Source organism: Ambystoma mexicanum, chromosome 4p (genome assembly GCF_040938575.1).
Source record: "Ambystoma mexicanum isolate Mex_15411 chromosome 4p, UKY_AmexF1_1, whole genome shotgun sequence".
Lineage (NCBI taxonomy): Eukaryota > Metazoa > Chordata > Amphibia > Caudata > Ambystomatidae > Ambystoma > Ambystoma mexicanum.
In genome coordinates, this window is record NC_090927.1 from 744,059,883 (window position 1) to 744,073,846 (window position 13,964).

The following is a 13,964-nucleotide window of genomic DNA, read 5'->3' on the forward strand; positions in this document are numbered from 1 at the left end:
AGAACACAAACGCCATTTTAGAATAGAGTCCTGGCAAAAAATACCAACCGGCGGTGTGTTCGAGGCTATGAGAATTAAATAATTAAAGTTGGTAGCCTCGAACAATGGGAAAATCCCATAGGGGTATATTCGCGGTCGAATATAAAAAGTAGTATCCACTGCCACCAGCCAAACCTCTATCAGGGGGGACGGAGACGTGCCCCCTTGACTAACAGACCCCAGGGCAATCGAATTGCCCCGATCAGTACGTCCAAAATATGTTGGTTTGTACTGGTTTCTGTTCATAATGTGGGACTAGTAAAGCCAATGGTGACTTTACATGCCCTGGGAGACAGTAGTCAGTCCCAGGGTATGGAATCTGTGGTGGGGTGTCACTATGACACCCCTGTGTCACTGCACTGAGGGTGCTGTGTAACACACATAGCAAAAACACATGAGACCCTATGGGGTAAAAGACCCCATAGCCCATAAAACACATTCAGTCAAAGGAACCCCTCAAATCACGTCCAAGAGTGTGAGGAAAAGACTCTCACTCTTGGCAGGAGTAAAAAAAGCAAACTCCAGAAATCCAGCAAAGCTGCTGGGGGACTCACTAGGTTAGGAAATTCAGCCTAAACAGAGAATTCTCCCTAACACTCTGCTCTGTTTCAAATGGTCAATGTTATGAAAGATTTTTGTAGGAGGCCCACTTTCAGGTCCCCATTCACTGCAGTCATTGCTTATTCCTACGCTTCTTGGTGGCAGGCCACCATTTCATTTCAAGGTCCTCACCTTTGGCTTCAAATCTGCCCCAGAGAGTGTTCCTGAAATGTCCTGCTCCAGCTGTGGCACATTTCAGGAATTAGGGGATCCACATCTACCTTTACTTGGACTGGCTGGCTGATGAGAGCTTGATACCTCGAACAAGACCCACAACACAAAATGACCAGAAAAGCATATCTAACATCTGTAGGCTTCTCTCTCAATTACGAGAAGTAATCTATGAGGCTGTCTCAGCTTTGCTGTTTCTGGAGCACACCTTGACAAAATGATTTCCACTGCCATCATGTCTGCCGACAGGGTCAGCTAAATCCTATCCAACGGTGCATGCATTGTCTTGGCAACCAGTTTCCTCGGTATGAGTCCTCAAGTCCCTTTTAGGCATGATGTCCTCCATCTCTTTCACCAAAAATATCAGGCTCCACATGCGTCTCGTACAAGAACTCCTAGCTGCCTGCTGGTATTAGGTCTTGGGACATTGGGACGACAAACTCTCACCATTCCGTTTCACAACACGCTACTTTGGTGCATTCAATTACTTAAATCGGCAAAGGAGGGAAGTAAAGTGATACAGTAAAGATGCAACCAAGTCACAAATGGTATTCCGTAACTTCAGCAGTCCAATCCCTAAGAATGGGCCTTGTGCCCAAAAGTCACAGGAGCCGCAATGCTTCCTCCCCCAGAATGTATGTGATGCAGGTAAGTTACTTGTGCTGGCGATTGCTCAAAAGAAGAGATGCAACAAAGTTACTAGCTAAGTAAAATGTGTACTTATCTTTTAGATGGTACTACCCAGGTTTGACGACCAAAATGTAGCGGAATGGAAGGTTGCAAAGTGACTTGTTCTTGTTATCCTATGGAGTACAGGGGCAGACGAATGTTTTGCGTTCACGTACCCCCTGACTTATTTTCCCAAGTGTCTGGATGGGACGACTGGAGGTTGGTTTATCCAATCTGGTACAGGAGCAGAGTGCAACTTTTGGCGGTGGGGAAATGCTCGATTCACTGATTAAGTCCTCTTTAGGACAATTCATAGGGCAGGGGAAGGTGAGTTCCAGCGCCTGCCATCTGTGCATTTAATAGAATCTTGACTTTCTATAACGCTAGTATGGAAAATCTGTATTCTATTTAAAGACCAGAGGCACGGATTATGCTTGTTCAAATCTTACTCGCCACTAACGTAGACATTTGATCTTGATCTATAGGCTGAAATTAAGTCCTTGAACGTTGACTCGTTCGATCAGTCCTCTGCCTTTAAAATGTCCTCTAAAGCACATAACGCAGAAGCACGGTTAGACGCCATTGCTCCTCTAATTGAATGGGCACAATAGGCGCCAATGTCAATTCCTGATTGTAGCATACTCCATTTAACCCACCCACCTAGACAGGGTTACCACAGAAACTGCAGCAAATGTTCTCCTTGAAGCGATCAACAATTGAGTTACCCATGCCAGTCTATCTATCATAGCTTCATAAGTCTTCAGACAATGTACCGGGCATAGCTGTGGTTGATCTGGGAAAGCTGTTATGAAATGGTTTTGATACTCGTCTAAGTTCTCTTAATAACATAAAACATGACCCCTGATTGGCGGATGTTTTTTCGGTCCACTTCTACCTCATTCTGCAGACCTGGGAGATATTCTGCCGTAACACACTGATCCTGTTCTGTAGGCACATGTGCCAAAAACCTTTTGCTAGCTCTGCTAGCATCTTGGACTTTGTCCAACCCAACCTGTTTATGTATTGTATTGTGCAGACGTTGTCCTTTTTCAGTAACACACAACAGTTCGCTCTGTCTTGGATCCAACACCTAACTGCGAAGGACCCCGCCATTAACTCTAAGCAGGTGATGTGGAACTCTAGCTCCTTTGACCACCTGCCTCCCGTTGTCATCTCCCCGCAATGGGCTCCCCAGTCCCATCGGCTGGCGTTTGATTTTATCAGGTGGTCCGGGGATGAGCCAAATATTGCTCTCCCATTCCAAGCCTCCATGTGCTTGAACCACCAACATAGCTCTGTCCTTGCTTCAGTGGAGATCGGTACTTTGTTCGTAAGTTAAACCTCTCCAGAGGTGTTGCATATTTAGGCGTTGCAGTGCCCTGTAATGTAACGCCCCAGGAAAAATTGACTGAATGTATGAGACCAGTCACCCGACTAGCCTGGCCAACTCCCTCAACGAGATATCTTCCCTCTCTAATAATGTCCTGATCTCTTTCTTGATCAGATTCACCCTTGCGATCAGCAAACGTAGTGTGGCAACCCTCATGTCGCTCACGAAACCTAGGAACTTGAGTGACTGAGTCTGCTCCTATTCAGATTGTTCCCTGTTTATTAGGAATCTCAAGCATTGCAGCACATCCAGTGCTACCTTCACCTGCTCTTTTACCACTACACCTGCTGTATTGGTGGTCGGAGAGCCGGCCGCCCGTTCCCCAGTCTCTGCGGGGTCCGTTACTGCGGGCCGCCTCGCTTCTGTGCACTGTGATTGTGGGGATGGTGCCGGAGGCCCGGGTCTGCTTGCTGTTGGTGTACGGGCCTGGGACTGCAGGACTCCCCTAGCCCTCTGGGGGCACACCAGAGCAAGGGTCGCGTGCCCACCACTGTCCACCTCCTCTCTGCTTGCCTTGTTGCGCTCTAGAGGGTCCCCTTTATCTTTAAACGTCTGGCCGGACGCAGAGCTCCACACTCACGCAGACATACTTACTGCGCCCTGCTGGTGAGCCCCCAGCCAACCTCTTTTAAAGAGCCTAAACGATTTATTTTGTCAGCCCTTGTGATTGGCTGGGGACTCTCAGGGTTTGCCTCTGGGTTTTAGGTTGGACACTTTGGTTTCTCTCATCGGATCTTTGAATCTGTAGCAATGAAGTTCTCCTCATTGGTTAATTCTTTAATTCATCTGAACTGTTTTTTCAAGGCTTTATAGATGAGCTGCGAAATTGCCACCATATTGGATTCTCGCCCATGACAGTTCTTTGATTAGTAGCATTTTGCATCTTCTCCCGAATGCTACAATTACCTTGCAGTTCTCAGTCAGACCCTGTGGCTTAGCGTCTACTTGTTTCCTAGCTTGGCTTTGTGGGTAAGTTTGAGGACTAGTACAATGAGTATCCTCGCAGTCTGTGTGTTCGTGAACTAATGCAGAGCCATTCCCAACATCCTTTTGCTTCCGATCTGACATGATCAGCTGTACCTAAATGGGTCTTCGGTAAATCGTATGGATTACCACACCTGGGTGATGGTAAGCCTACTGTATCCAACTTTATCCACTCGCTGGGAGGCACATCGGACAGCTGCTGGGCCATTGCAGTACCTTGTGGCTTGGCCCCCATTGTTAAGATGGGTTTCTATAATCGGGCCGATTGGACAGATTTTAGAAAACCACAGGGGACCTCAGAGTTTAGCCAAAACCCAATCCAGGTAACGACTGAGAGCAGTCAAAGCTATTCTCAGAATAATCTGATTGGGGACAGGCGTCCACACATTGAAGCACACAATAATTCAATTTAGACATGAATGTACAAAAATAGAATATTTTTTCTAGGCCCAAAACACACACTAGAAAATGAAACCAGTAGGTGATAATATTGCATAACACTACATAATAAACATATACACAGTTACCATGGGTTCTAAAATGCATTCAGTGTCTTAAATTAATAAAATAAGCTAAGTGATGCAGTAAGATGGAACCAAGTCACAAGAGACATGCCTTAGGTTCAGAAGTCCAATCCCCCTGAGGAGTGGGGCCTTCTGCCCAAACACAATACTCCACCCCCTGAATGCCGAATGTATCTGATGCAGGTAAAGTACTTGTGTTGGTGAATGTTCGAGAGAAGAGATGCAAGCAAGTAACGGGAAGATAAAAATGTGTTCTTATCTTTCAGATTTCACTGCTCTGGTGTGACACCCAAAAAGCAGTGCAATGGGAGGATACAAAGAGACTTGTTCTCAATGTTATCCTATGGAGGAGGTAGACTACATTGCATTTACTTACCCCCCCTGACTCGATTTTCCCAAAGGACTGGATGGGTAGACTCGGGGTTGCTGGAGGTTGGATTTTCCGCCGGTGGGAGGTACCCAGGGCTGCGGGCGCAAGCATTCTTAAGGACGGGGTCCAGGAGCAGAGTGCAACCCTTGGTGATGGTGAAATGCAGAAAGCACTGATGCAGACCATCAAGACACGTCAAGACTGGGGAAGCAGAGTTCCAGCGACAGCCACTGCACACAGGTGACGGCAGGTGTCCTTCCAGCCAGATTGAAGACCTTCCAGAGCAGGATCCCTTGAAACTGGAAGGCTGAAATTAGGCAGGAAGGTGACTTAAACTACAAGCTGACGACCGCCAAAGATATGGTTGCAATATGGAACAGCGACAGTTCTAATGAGGTAGCCCACTGGAGTGCTGTTTAGTCCACCAGGGTGGTCCAGGGACACTTCGGAAGGCTTGGGATGGCTGGATCATCTAATATGTTGAGACTGGTTGGTTCCACCAGTTCAGGGGTTGAAGCACCGCACAGAGTTTGCACAGATCAGGTAGTCCAACAGTGCTTCAGTGGGCCAGAGGCAGGTAGGGATGCTAGGACTCTTCTGGAGTCTTCATCAGATCTTCAGTCGGCTGCTCTTCTACAACAGGATTCATGGCTCCAATGCTGATCTGAAGAAATGGCTGCAAGATTTCTCCTCTTTTCCAAAACCTTGCACGCCCACGCATCTTTAGCCGGTGAAAGCTGGGGCTTTCCCTGGCAAGTGCATGACCTTATATGGGATTTCCTGACCTGGGAAGGCAGGAAGAAGGCCAAACAATGGGGCCAACTAACAAGCTAAAATCTTGTGGCGTAGTCATTTTAGTGCGGTTAACACGAATGTTCACACTCGAAAATAAAGAATATAATTGCTGCCACCAGCTTGTCTTTAGGCACATCTAAAAAGTAACCAAAAATTCCAAGTGTAGAGGATTAGGGTGATATAAAAGTATCCCCATTGCACTGCGTTGCAAAGGACAGCAAGAAAATGGAGCTGGAATGGAGGAAAGAATACAACCCAGAGAGGAAACAGTTCCAGAGACAAATCTGAGCATACAAGAAGAAAATACAAAAGGCGAAGAAAAGTCATTATGACAATCGCCAATGCGACAAACCCACAAAAAGAAATGTTCAACATCGTTAAAGAAATGAGTAACGGCACTGGGCTGCAACAACACCCCAACCCCCTCTGGGAAAGTTTGCAACGACCTGGCAGACCACTCCAAGAATAAAATCAACGACATCCGACAAATCATACAAAACAGACCAACCAAGCGAACCTAACACAGAACCACAACACAAACTCAAAGTTTCCCAAAATATCAGCAGATGTTTTCGTCTTGCTGGTGAAACACAGCAAGAAATCAGGTTCACTCATGGATCCGTACCCGCCCAACATCTACAAATCAATCCTCGCACAAGGAGCACCATCAGAATACTACAGAAACCTCCTAAATCTCTCACTAGCAACAGGAACTGCACCAAAAACATTCAAATCAGCCTATATCAAACCACTTTTAAAAAAACACAAGTGGTGACGTAGAAGACCTCCAACTACAGGCCGATCTCAAACATTCCCTACCCAGCAAAACTCCTGGAAACCTACGTATACAAATTAACTCAAGAACACGTAGAAGAACACCACCTGTTGGACCAAGCACAAGTCTGCTTCAGACCCGCAAGAGGAACAGAAACAGCACTAGTATCCATCTGGGACGACCTAAAAAACAAACGTGGACTATGACACAACCTCAGCCCTGATTCTCTCTGCAGCCTTTGACATAGTCATCCATGACACCCTGACCAAAAGACTAGAAGACCTAGGCATAACAGGCACGGCACTACTATGGATTAAATCTTTCGTAGCAGACAGAACAGAAACCGTTTGGTTAAAGCCCTTCAAATCCACACCACGAGTCAACGACTGTGGAGTACCAGAAGGGTCCTCACTATCACCACTGTACTTAAACATCTACAAAACTGCACCAATCAGAATCTTCAAAAAATACAAAATGACATGCTATAACTACGCAGAAGACACTCAAATCATCTACAAAATCGAAGACACTCAACCAATCACTCAACCCTAATCGAGTGTCTAAAATAAGTCCTTAATTGGATGAATGCCAACAACTTGAAAATCAACCCTGGAAAGACAGAAATCATGATTATATCCATATATTCCATGGCCAACGGAAGTGGGAACCGCACCAATTTCATCTAAGGTAGTAAAAAAAAAATCTGGGAGTCCTGATGGACAACCCCCTAACCTTAGAACCACAAATAAATGGAATAATCAAGAAATGCTTCTTCCTCCTTCACACTGCAAGAAGAATCCTGCCTTTCCTCTCCTTCACCCACAAAACACTCATAATCGTCGCCCTCATTTCAAGAATGGACTATCCAAACAGCCTCTATCTCGGGATACCAGAATACCTCCTGAAGAAACTACAACGGATGCAAAATGCAGCAGCCAGACTCTTCCTCAAACTATCCAGAAGAGACCACATCACTCCAGCCCTAAAAACACTGCACTGGCTCCCAGTCAAACATCGCATCACTTTCAAAACAATGTGCATAACACACAGGGCAATCAGTGGACAAGGAGCTGAATTCCTGCAAAAGAAATTAACAATCTACGAGCCAACGAGACTCCTCAGATCAAGCAACAAAATCAGTCTGGACGAAAAACCATACCTTAAGAATAAAACGTGGGGGCTCCTCCTTCTCCCACTTAGCCGCAAAAACCTGGAACAACATCCCGAAAGAAATAAACACCAAAGGCCACCTACAATTCTGAAAACTACTAAAAACCTGGCTCTTCAACATCACAGATTCAAACTGAAAAACCAAACCAAACGGGAAACAAAATGAAAGGGATGACAAATCTAGGACGACAAAGACGACACCTAGAACCGAATAAAGAAACTCTAACTACAACCAGTGAGACGACACTAAGTCGAATAGGACACAAGTGACACCCATGAGGACAGAATCCAGCATCCCTAGCCAACTCCCAGCGAACAACCTTCACCCCCTCGATAAATGCTACTATAGATCATACCTGTATAAAGTTGGGTGAACGTTAGCACTAGCCACACTAACTAAGCTGTGGATATTGGCAGGGGCATGGACCGAACAGAGTTGTGAATGAAGGCAGACACTGCCCCTGGACATAATTGCAAGCGTTAGCATTGCCACATTCCAAAGGGGGTGGGAGCGGTAACATCAATGAGCAACCGAATAAGATGATGAATGCCGAGCAGCCCCAACACATGGAGGGAGTAAACCCGAGCTTACTGATGCTGCCCTCCTACTAGATTGGGAATGCTTTATGGGCTAGACTGCAAGGTACGCACAAACGCCTGCCCGCCCTGCATACAAACAGGGGTCACGTAGGCAGCCGGTGCCCAATTTGGGCAAGGTTATGCATGTGAGCGGATGCCATATGGGAATGGTGTCGTACAGCCCTGATCTGGACGTAGACCCGGAGACGCCCACACACCCCACCTGATTAGAAATACAGAAATTTAGCGTCTCACTTCAGGGCAGCAATGCCAATTAACCAATCCACTAACAACTTCACCGTCTGCATACAGCTCTCAAATTCTAACCAAATATAGCCACAAACCTACAACACAACAATCCGCACAAACTTAACCACACTGCAACAACAAAACAAAGCACACACAGACCCGCAAAACAGCACACAACGTCTTCCGACAATATAACACCCCAAACACAGCCAACGGAATTCCGGGCTGAGGCCGCCAATATCACATCACTGCTCTCTTGCACTTCTCCAGCTCACCCCACTAACCAAACCCCCCCCCCCGACCCCTCCCTTTTTTTTCAGAGCTGCCAGAGCACCAGGGGACCACTCCGGTGGTGATAGTGCATGGTACAAATATCCTTTAACCTTCATTGTAAGAGTAAAAGATAAAAGGGAAATCTAGTTTGCCCAGCTCTGATAGTCTTAAGGACTGATCAGTTTTCCCCACAACAAAATTAGCAAAAGGCCAGGGGAGTGAAAGGCTTCACTTCCCTGTAAAAAGTCAGAACAGGTTCAAAAGCTAAAGGTTTGGTGGCCCATAGAGCTATTGAGGGGAAGTTGCTAAAAGAGAAATATTTCTTAACACCCTCAAATACAAGAATTGGACCTTTGTCAAAGTAGGACATCTGGAAAAGGGTTGCTATGACTTCAGAAGAAGTCTCCCTGTACAATAAACAGCTACATTTCCAGGAAACCAACCGAAAACAAGCAGGAAATGGGCAACGAGAGCCACCAAATCAGCATTTTGCCTGAACAATTGCATAGACTGTGATGTAGCACTCAGCATGTAACCTCTACCGGAGTGGTTGTGAGGGCCCTCTGAGATTTCATAGGTTTCTCGTCCACTGCTACTTCAACACCCAAACAGTACTACAGTCAGGCTTTTGAAGCAGCAACCTGCATTAAGAATCACATCAACTTCGAAGCCCTCTGCATTGCCAATAAATCACTACACAGTCAAGGTTCCAAATTCATCTAAACAAAAATCACCCGATACCAACCGAGGAGAGACTTAAGCTCCAGCACCGACCTCCAAATAAAAATAAGACACTACAAGAAAAGAACATTCAAAGGAACTGCCTTTTCCTATTTGTAAAACCATGGAACTCGATCCCTAAGGAAATAAGAATAACCACCTTTTGGGAAAGTTCTAAAAACCTGGCTTTGCAACTCGCTTTGATATACCATTTAACAACCACTCCATGAACGGACCGGACTGCCCAACCCGCACAATCCTGGCATCTGTAAACCATAAACTGGAAACAAAAAAAGGAATACATTTAGAATGGAAAACAATAACTAGTACAAATAACCAGAGCTCACCCAAAACCCTCCAACCACTTCTCCTTTCCCACACTCCTCACTTACAGCACATGCCCAGAGGACTAGTGAATGAACCCACCAAAACACGCAAACCGCACATCACTCTAAGCAAGCCTCAAACTCAACTACTTCAGACAAACCAATGAAACACTGGGTGCCATCCTTGGACACAAGCCCTGTGCACAAAATAAAGTACATCCAGAAAGCTCACACGCACAGGCCCCAGTTGCTCCTTGTTCTGCACGCATCAACAGATGAGCACAACATCTATCCCATCACTCTCTCCCTCACTAATCAGGCCTACCCACCTTTCCTTGCATTGCCATGTGAGTGCCTGGAGACCTTGAAATTGGCAGCGGTGAACAGTATAAATCAACTTAACATATCATGAACAGCAAGTAATTACACACATGTTTCTATTCCCAAATTTGGCCCTGAAAGGATACATAGTGCATTTCTCCGTTTGTTTTTTTGTTAAAGTAGATTGTGGTTTATTTCCCTGACACTACTTGACCGAGCTTGCTGTTATTTGGTTTAAGAGAGCCTATTGACCTAACTGCAGAAGTTAATTCAGTAAATTCTTGTCTTATTTTTTTGTGGTTTAGGCTAAACGGAATGGCTATGAAGCATCTGGGTCAAAGCGTACGACTCCACCCGGAGCAGCTCCAAATAAAAGTGGCCCTCCATATGTCTGTGAAACGCCAAATAGCAACAACCAGAATACCATCATGTCCTGGTAACATTTTGTTTTGCCTTTAAATCTAAAATATTGGTATTGGGTGAAATATTTTCTCATTGATATTTAAAGTTCTACAGCACAATGCAATAACCGTTACCTAGATTGAACTGGACACATGTTGTATGCCTAGTTAGTTCTAGTTAATCCTTTTAATTTGTATGATAGAGCATTTACCCAAATCCCATAACCAATTTGTTTTGCTGTGTTTGCTTCTGTGTTTACAGAAAACCGAAGGGCCCAGTCACATTATTTCCTTTTACATTGTATTGTAGAAGAACAAACTGACTTCCTAGTGAAGGCCAGAGTGAGCAAGACTGGCTCTGCGAATGAGGTGTATGTCCTAAAGATCTGCGTGTTGTGGTTGAATCAGGGAATGCATACATGGGGGTGATAATCTTCCCTATACATGTTTATTCTGATAGTTTTCAGATTGACAAAAGGAATGTGAAACTGTTTTCCATAGTTATTACCTATGTTTTCCAGCATTGGAGCTTTCATAGATTCACATGCTGTGAATATTCCCCTTCAGGCTGTGAATCCTCGGTAACATAGAACAGTTTAAACTTAAACTGAAAACTTTGTCACTTTTGTGCTCTATTAGTCATTTTGGGTCATACTGCCCACAGCTAATAGGAACACCTCCCTTAACGCCTCCCCTTGTCAGCCATCTTCAGATTTTATACCACACGTTAGTGTAATGAATTCTCAAAACTCATCTCTACAAGATTTCTACAAACAATTTTGGACTTTAACATATGCACGAAAAATGTATATTTTTTTACATCTACTCGACGACCGTCGTTGGTGGCGATAGTGCTAGCTCCATAGACCGTTCCCGCCACTGGTAATATTCGACGAAATTGCATCTGTGCAGTTGGACCTACCTCATTGCTGAATCCACAAGGAATAGTGTGTTCAAGGCCTGTGCATGCTGTGGACTGAAGAATGTCTAGGTAGAGGATCACTCTACTGCTTTCATCCTCACCATGTCATCCAAGACTGCAAAATCTGCCAGTCGTTCGCCACCAAGATGCTAAGGTATCGTTGTCTCATCGCATGGCTCAAGATGGCGGTGAGGCCTCTGACTGCATCGGTACGGAGTCATGCCTCATTACGGCAGGGCAGGATGGCCCAGCAAATCACCTCTAGTCAGAGGTCTAGGTCGCATGAAGTCATGGCCACCAGCGAGAAGAGGCATAAAGACACCTCTGGCGGCGAGCACAGATCCTCGCACAAGGACCGGTCTTAGTGAAGGGGTGTCGGCAGAGAAGGGGAGCCAAGGCCTTTTCCATCACCCCAAAGAGGCAACGTCCTCTAAATTCACATCGAAATCTAGTGGCTACTCTTCGCGTTCAGTGTCAAAAGCTGGCTTGTCTACGATCGGGGGGCGAGTACATCGACTACCAAGCCTCCCTCCCTCTCTACCCCAAGTTCGTAGACGCCGTCCACCGGCACCCCGTCAACAAAACTGTCAATGGCCACGTCTACTGCGTCATCGAAGATCTCGTCAACGGCATCTATGTCGACGGCTGTGATACCCTCGTCGACGGGAAAAAGTGGCTCTTCCTATAGGATTGTTTCCACTGCCATTTGGACTGGCGTCGGCCACACCCACACTAGCACAGTGTCTGCATTGATGACACGTCACCAGGCATCATTCCCTAACCTGGGGGGTGGCCTTGCTACCGGGATTTATTGTTCTATCGAATCCAAGGCCTTCCCTATCGGAGGGTGTAGTGGAAGTAGAGGAGGAGGCAATCTTGGCGCCTCTGTCGCATCACACATCTCCTCCCAGATGGCAATCAAGTTTACCGCGGGGTGAGACCAGCCTGATCAGACTACCACCATTGCCCCCTCTGCATTCAGCTCAGACACCGGGCAGTTTGCCTTTTTTATTGCAGCCTACTCCAGTGCTGCCTCCACATAGAAACATATAACTGGACATTTTTCTACTTTTAACCACGCTGGTGGCAACCTGGCAACGACTGCCTGCACCAGCCCCGGTTCCAGTGCCTATTAGGCAACCTCACACAGATGTCCCTGGGCCCTCCAGGTAGGTGGATGACATCCCTCGGCCCCCCAGGATGGTTGAGCCACCTGTGAATACCGCAGAGGCGGTCTCTGTCTGATACCGGGATAGACACAGATCTCGACCAGTTGGAGGGCGTGGTCTCCATGCACTCCTCCCACACTGACGAATTTGACGATTGCATCGCAGGTGATGGGGGACCGAATGAGATTCCACTCAGGGACTCATCCCCTGATTGCGTGGAAGGCCGCCACCTCATGTCCAGGCGCAGCCAAGCTGTTCTGCCTTGCGCCGGAGGAGCTGGGAAAGGAGTGTGCTGTATCAGCATAAAGAGCAGCGCAGGAAATCTATCATGTCCATCCCGCTGTTGGAAGACATCTGGGAAGTTTGCCTGGCCTGGTCACCATGGAGCATCCCGCAACTGCCCCGGCTAAAAGACTGGTTCAACAAAAAGTATAGAGCCTCCAGACTCGATTGTGTCTGCTGCTGCCAGAAAAAGGTTGGCTAACCCTTCGTCATCCTGCTCTGTTCCTCCAGACAAGGAAGCCAAACACCCGACGCGTTTGGTAAGAAGATCATTACCACTGCAGCCACGACTATCAACACGTTATGATTGCGAGCTGTGGTACAAGATGGGTCCCCTGCTGGAGTTTCTGCCAGATGACAAACAGGCTGCCATGGACTTCTTCCATGAGTGCGAATTTGCGTCCGACCATGTCATCACGGTCTCTGTGGACATTGCTGATACTGGTTTTGGCCAGCTTAGAAATTGAGCGGTTTTGCACAGCCATGGCCCGCTCAAGGCCACAGGCTTTCAACCCGATGTCCTGTCCAGGGTCGTTAATATGCCCTTTGAGGGATCTGCCCTTTTGGGAAAGAAGGTGGATGAAGCCTTACAGTCCATAAAAACAGACATGGAAAACGCTCGCTCTTTGGGCACGCTACACCAAAGGCGTCACTCCTTTTGTTCGGGAAAAAGGGCATTATGGCAGGACTTTGCAAGATAACCGCTGCACGTCAAGACCCCGTAATCATCAGGGGACCAGTACAGAAAAAAGTCCCAATCCTACAGGGGATCACAGCGGTGCCGTGGCTCCTCCCAATCTAGGGGCCAGTCCGGCAAACAGACATGGCCAGCCCCGGCCCAGGTCTTGATGCGCCCCAGTGGGAGGACGATTGTCAAGGTTTGTCGAAGAATGTGAAAGATCACAACCGACAAATGGCTGCTGTCCATTCTCCAGCAGGGCCACTCACTGGAGTTCGTGGACTGTTCACCAGACATTCCTCCCGCACACAAACCAGAAAAATTGCTGCACCTCCTGCTACAGGAAGTACGAGCTCTGCAGCTAAAGGGCGCAGTGGAGAAGGTTCTGAAGGACGACTTGGGCAGAAGAGTCTACTCCCGCTACTTCCTGTTAAGGAAAAAGTCCCTGCACAACATGTCAGGGGGTTGGAGGCCCATATTGGATCTAAGGGTGCTCAACAAGTTCCTAAAGGCACAAACGTTTTGCATGGTCATACTGCAGTAGGTGTTGTCCCAG

The 13,964-nt window shown here is 46.8% G+C and overlaps 1 protein-coding gene across 6 annotated transcripts in view; it reads left to right on the forward strand.

Moving 5' to 3' along the window:
- TTK (TTK protein kinase) overlaps nt 1-13,964 on the forward strand; it is a 1,085,566-nt gene that overhangs the window by 496,697 nt on the left and 574,905 nt on the right. For all 6 annotated transcript variants that reach the window (XM_069606303.1, XM_069606306.1, XM_069606304.1 and 3 more), the window contains exon 12: nt 10,261-10,391. In XM_069606303.1, coding sequence (XP_069462404.1) covers nt 10,261-10,391 — 131 coding nt within the window. The remainder of the gene's footprint in view (nt 1-10,260; nt 10,392-13,964) is intronic.